The sequence below is a fragment of the Nicotiana tomentosiformis genome, chromosome 6 (assembly GCF_000390325.3).
Source record: "Nicotiana tomentosiformis chromosome 6, ASM39032v3, whole genome shotgun sequence".
Lineage (NCBI taxonomy): Eukaryota > Viridiplantae > Streptophyta > Magnoliopsida > Solanales > Solanaceae > Nicotiana > Nicotiana tomentosiformis.
The window spans coordinates 131,152,743-131,158,904 of NC_090817.1; the positions used below are offsets into that span (position 1 = coordinate 131,152,743).

General features: G+C 30.6%; 1 protein-coding gene across 1 annotated transcript; it reads left to right on the plus strand.

Moving 5' to 3' along the window:
- Positions 1-1,248: 1,248 nt before the first annotated feature.
- LOC104116400 (protein FLOWERING LOCUS T) lies at positions 1,249-5,879 on the plus strand. Its single transcript, XM_009627254.4, has 4 exons — positions 1,249-1,503; positions 2,469-2,530; positions 3,218-3,258; positions 4,913-5,879. The coding sequence occupies exons 1-4, from the start codon at positions 1,306-1,308 to the stop codon at positions 5,140-5,142; spliced, it is 531 nt and encodes a 176-aa protein (XP_009625549.1). The 5' UTR covers positions 1,249-1,305; the 3' UTR covers positions 5,143-5,879.
- The last annotated feature ends 283 nt before the right edge of the window (positions 5,880-6,162 follow it).

Consider the following 6,162-nt stretch of genomic DNA (forward strand, 5'->3'; position numbering starts at 1 on the left):
GATTTACTTTATAGATTTTGACTCTAAAAAGTTAGTGAAAATTTAGCTCTTAGGAAAATTATTCCTTTAGGAGAACGTTAGATTTTTATCTATGTTTGATCATATCATTTTCAGTTTGCTTATAACATATTCGATTGTGGTTTAACGTTTTCTCATAAGATTTTTAGTTTGTTCAAAAACAATATTTAGATCACAGTCTAAAAGGTTCATCAAGTGCAAGAAAAATAAAAAGAGAGTTATTTACTAAACAAACTGATACGAAAAAGGGATGCCCGGTGATTAATAGTGTAATTTGCTCATTCATCATCTTTCAGACCCCAAACATACAATAGGTTAAGAGAGGCCTAGATGTAGATGTCGTATTTTCAAACAACGCTCGGATCATAATCACATCTGTTTAAGATTTAATTAAGTAAATAAAAATATCCTCTCTTACAATTTAAGCTTTAAGAAAAGATAATCATATATATCTTCAGAGCTCGGATCATAATCACATTTATAATACTATGATCACATAAATCATCTTTGTTTTTTGTTTCGAGGGGCGTTATATAGTTATAGTGATCCTCCTATTTAACAAAATTTCGAACAATTAGTAAAAGTAAAACGCATAGAAGAAAATAAAGGTGCCTTGATAAACTCAGAGGGAGAAGGGAAGGAAACAAGTTGGATGAGGACCCAACGCGATTAAACCAAGAAATTTAACTTTGGCGGTTACAAATTATAAAAGTAATAATATATATATCACTTAATCACGGTTAAACAATAATATCCTAATGAGATACACATGCTTATCATTCAGCAGCTGAGCGCAAATATCGGTAAACACCAGGGTGAGTTTTTAATTGGATGAGTGCGATTTCAGTTAGGGGATTTTACACAAATAGCAAACAGCCGAACGGGTTCATTATTTTTTTTTCTAGCCGGTATACATACATTATATACTGATTATACATGGTTATATAAATATTATATATAGAATATATATATTATACATATATCCACCTACTATTTAAGTTAATTCTTCTTTCAGAGGCCGTTATTACAATAATCCATGCATGGCTAAAGGGTCTGTTTATTTTCTTATAACTTGTAGTTGTCAAACAAAGCTATACAAACCGACAATTGAGCAGAATATGGTTTTTCCATTAGAGAAAAGCTTCAAAACTTTAGATTCTTGTGATTGTAAAGAAAGACATAGCATATATAAATAGCAATAGCTAGCTCCTCCTATAGTCATGAACAATATTGGCTCATGTAAGAATAAAATAGAGCTAAATTTGTAAAAATTTCCACACCATCAAAATGTCAAGACTAGATCCTTTAGTAGTATCTGGTGTAATAGGAGATGTATTGGATCCATTTACAAGGTCCGTAGACTTTAATGTGGTTTACAATAATAGGGTGCAGGTCTACAATGGCTGTGGATTGAGGCCTTCACAAATTGTCAACCAACCCAGGGTTGACATTGGAGGAGATGATCTTCGCACTTTTTACACTCTGGTAAAGTTCTTTTTTTTTTTTTTTTGTTTGCAGAGTCTTGGAATAACGGTAAAGTTGTCCCCATATATTCTATATAGATTATGAGTTTTAGCCATATAATAAGCCGCTGATCCTTGTGCCAGGGTAAACACTCCTTGGAGTACGACCCTTCTCCGAATCCAGGGGCGTAACCAGAGTGCCGACTGCGGGTTCGGCCGAACCCAGTAACTTTGATTCAAATCATGTATTTATCTTAAAAGTTCATTGAATATGTACGAATTATTATTTTAGAACCCCGTAACTTAAAAGGGTTAGACTCCTAAACCCATAAGTTTGAAATTCTGGCCTCACCTCTGTCTGAACCCTGCGTAAACGCGAGATACTTCGTGCATTGGATTACACTTTTAATTTGTATCTTCTTCCTTTTCACTAGCTACTCCATAAGCAAATATAGTACTCCATTTGTCTCAATTTATGTGTCATACTTTTTTTTTAGTCTGTCCCAATAAAATATCATAATTTCTTATTTAAAATTAAATCTAACTTTAAACTTCCTACTTTACCCTTAATGAATTAATTTACAACCACATAAATGTCTATATGGTTTGTTTTAGACCATAAATTTTAAACTTTTTCATTTCTTTCTTAAACTTTGTATTGAGTCAAGCAACGCCACATAAATTGGGACAAAGGGAATAACATTATTTTGATAAACAATATAACAGTATTTTATTTCCCCCCTTTTCAAATTAGATTACATAATGGAGTATATGCAGAAAGTCAAAGTATTTTTATACTATCAGCTCATGTAAAAAATAAAGATGAGATTAATAACTTGAAAAATATAAAATGTTACATGTTATAACATGTCACATTACACTAATAATTTTTTTTTACATGATATATCAATATACAAAAGTTAAATTATTTTCTTAATTTGGCATTGGTTTCAAGATACGTGAAATCCTCTATCCATTTTTTGGAAGGTTATGGTGGATCCAGATGCTCCAACCCCGAGCAACCCAAACCAGAGGGAGTATCTCCACTGGTAAGATTATGGTCCATCTTTTATTTTTTCTGTTCTTTTTGTTGGTGGTACTCATGTTAAAAGAGAAAAAATTTCCTCCGTTTCAATTTACGAGACAATGTATAATTTCTCACGGAGTTTAAGAATGAAAAAAACTTTTAAAACGTGTGATCTAAAATAAATCATAGAATTTTTGAGAATAAAATAAAATAAAAAGTTTAGAATTAAATTATTATTAAATACAAAATTTAATTAAAAAATCTCCTAACTTATTTGGGATTAAGACATAATAGTAGTAATAGTTTTTGGATGGACTATAAAAATGAAAGAATATCAAGGAAACAATATTCTTAGTTTTGGCATGAATCACACTTTAAATTAGATGTACTGCACTGACATTTGTACTCCAAACTTTTACAGTTGTACTTCGTTATTCACGTTGGCAGTTTTTTGATTTCTATGTAATGCTTTTGAACACTAAAATTAGTTTAAGATCAAGCGTACTAGTGTGTATTATTACATGCAAGCCTTCAAAACAAACGTATTATAAAATTTTGGCTGAGTTTGTATCCAATATAGCATCAGTTGTAAAAATTTAGAACTTTTTATATATGATCTAGTGCTTCATTTTAAAGATTATTAAGTCTTACTATCTGTGAAAAAGAAAAAAAAATATCAATCATGACTTTGGTTTATTAATTTTGCTAGGCTGGTCACAGATATCCCAGCAACCACAGGAGCAAACTTTGGTAAGTTTTCTTACTTAAAAAGTTAATCATGACTCATGAGTTCTTTAGGACTGAATATTTTTTAAAAATTTACTACATTCAATATTTACGACCAATTAATAAATAAATAACAGGCGTTACCTGGGGCAGCACGACTCATGCAAACACTTTACATGTGGGCATGCCTATTTTGTCATGAATCTTAACTTAAATATACTTAATTAGAGAAGTTTAGACCAATCAAAATTTTGAAAATTAAAGCTATTCCATAAATTAAATATTTTCAGAAAGTATTTTTTCATGCTTTATAACATTCCACACTTACATAATTTAACTTTTTGACATGGTAGAAAACTAGATAGAATAAAACATTCTGGTATACCAAACCTAGCAGGTTACCTTAAACAAATGATACAACATAACTTCATACTTTACACTTAATCTTCCCATTAAGCGATTCAATGAAGTGAAAATATGCATTAATTAACCGCGAAGTGATTGAATTCTATGTGCAAAGACATATCATACTTTTATTGGTTTGGTGTATACACCGAGTACGAGTAAATTTTTACCTACTTTACTGACAAAAAACAACTAAGTATGAAGCTAACAATACCACAACATATATTCTTGTTGTAATTCAATTTGGGATATGACTATCAATGCTTATATTTATTTATAGTGTGACTGCATTTTTTTAATCTTATACGAAAATAAAGAAACCGCTTACCACTTAATATTTAAATACAAGGAAAAAATTTAAGCATTTTTTGAATTAATTTCATATATGGTTGCTGACTTTGCCTACTATAATAGTAAGGTCACTTAACTATTTTTATCATAATATTTAATCAATCTAATAGTAAAGCCATAAAACTATTTCCCTGTTTCATTAAAGTAGAATAGTAGATGAATGCTGCCCTCTATAACAGTGTAGTCAGATCACAAAACTTTATCCACTATAACTGAAAACTCTCCTTAATGGGTATGTTTTATAGTTATATCGGACAAGATATAATGATTTTATATAGTGTGTAAAGTTTATTTTTCTTAATGTAAACAATTTTATGACTTTACTGTTAAAGTAGGTAAAATTTATTAGTAATTTTATTGTTATAATCAATTATATTAATATAACAAAAAATAATTAAATCATTTACTGTTATAATTCCCCTCCGTACTTGAAATTAACCGGCATTTCTTTCTTGGACAAGAAATAGATTACATATGTTTGAATCGAACCAAGAAATGGGGAGAGGCAGCAAAAAAGACTAATCGTGCGTAGAGGCGGATCTAGACTATGAAGTTTATGGATTCCTATAATGATCTCAAGTTAGCAACTCGGTTCACAATCAAATATTTATAGATATTTAATAATTTTTTTACTACATATATAAGGACGGTGCAAAAGCCATTGGGTTCCTGGGAACCCGCACGTTGCCCTCTAGATCAGCCACTGATCGTGTGTACATGTACATACAATATTTAAACAAATATATAGCCGGCATATATGATGTTTACTTTTCCTAACCGATATAGATAAATTTTATATCTGTCTGCCATATTTAATTTAAGCGGTTGAATGGACGACTATATGTGTATTCTTCTACAGAAATATTACTTGTGAAATTCATCAGCACCCTTGTTAAAACTGATTTATTGTACTGCACTACAGGCAATGAAATTGTACGTTACGAGAGTCCACGACCTTCATTGGGAATTCATCGCTATATTTTCGTGTTGTTTCGACAATTGGATCGAGAGGTTGTGAATGTTGATATAATTGATTCTCGTCAGAATTTTCACACTACAGACTTTGCAAGGTTTCACAATCTCAATTTGCCTGTTGCTGCTGTTCACTTCAACTGCAATAGGGAAGGTGGTACCGGTGGCCGTCGCCTATAAATAAGTTTAATTTATATATATTGTCAGTATACGAAATTTTTACACTATCGAGTCACATTCATATTTTAAGAAAATGGTAATTTACCTTACACTGACGGTATATATAATTTAAACTCAAAAAAAAAATGTCTTTGTAATATGTCTCCTAAAAAAAAAATAATGTCTTAGTAATATGTCTCCTCAAAATTTACTGAATTTTTAATTTATACATGGATGTCAACGTGAGGAATTTACCTACTACAAAGTTACATGCAAAAGTGTGGATCCTCATATCTACTGTTAAAGGGGGCATCTTATTATAGAATTATACTTTAATTATATACTCCCTCCGTTTCAATTTATGTGAACTCATTTGACTGTACACGGAGTTTAAGAAAAGCGAGAAGACTTTTGAACTTGTGATGTAAAATGAAGCACATGTATTTTGTGTGACTATAAATCATTGCATAAAGGTAAATTGTTTTCCAAATAGGGAAATATGTCATTCTTTTTGGCACGGACTAAAAAGAAAACATGTTCACATAAATTGAAACGGATGTAGTAATTTTATGTCTTCAATTTTATGTTTTTGGGAGGTTTTGATTAGACTTTGGAGGAAATTTTTGAGAGGCCAATGCTAGGAATTGGAGGCGTGAACAGAGTTCTTTATTTTTCTCTACTTCTTGATTTCTATCCTTCATTTGATTAAATTAGCTATTGTTATTTTCGTGCCATGCATGTGTAGCTAGATACCTTGTTCTAGGGTTATGGCAAACTTTATATGAATGTTATGATTCCTATCTTTTGTTAATGAATTTATGATAGCTTTACGAGCTAGTTATTTATTCAATCTTGCGCCTAACCGTTTAAATTATTTGATCACCAATTAAATTCTATATTCAGACTTTAAATCGAACTAGAAAAAGATGATTTACATGGGTGCTTTTAGATGAATTGTGTAAATTCATTAACCCAAAGCGTTAGGAAAATGATTCGCAAGTAAGACATAAATATATATACTTTTCTTATATACCTAATATG

Coding starts and splice junctions, on each gene's coding strand:
- LOC104116400 (XM_009627254.4), top strand. CDS start 1,306: ATGTCAAGACTAGATCCTTTAGTAGTATCTGGTGTAATAGGAGATGTA. Junction 1,504..2,468: donor TTCGCACTTTTTACACTCTG/GTAAAGTTCTTT, acceptor ATTTTTTGGAAG/GTTATGGTGGATCCAGATGC. Junction 3,259..4,912: donor AACCACAGGAGCAAACTTTG/GTAAGTTTTCTT, acceptor ACTGCACTACAG/GCAATGAAATTGTACGTTAC.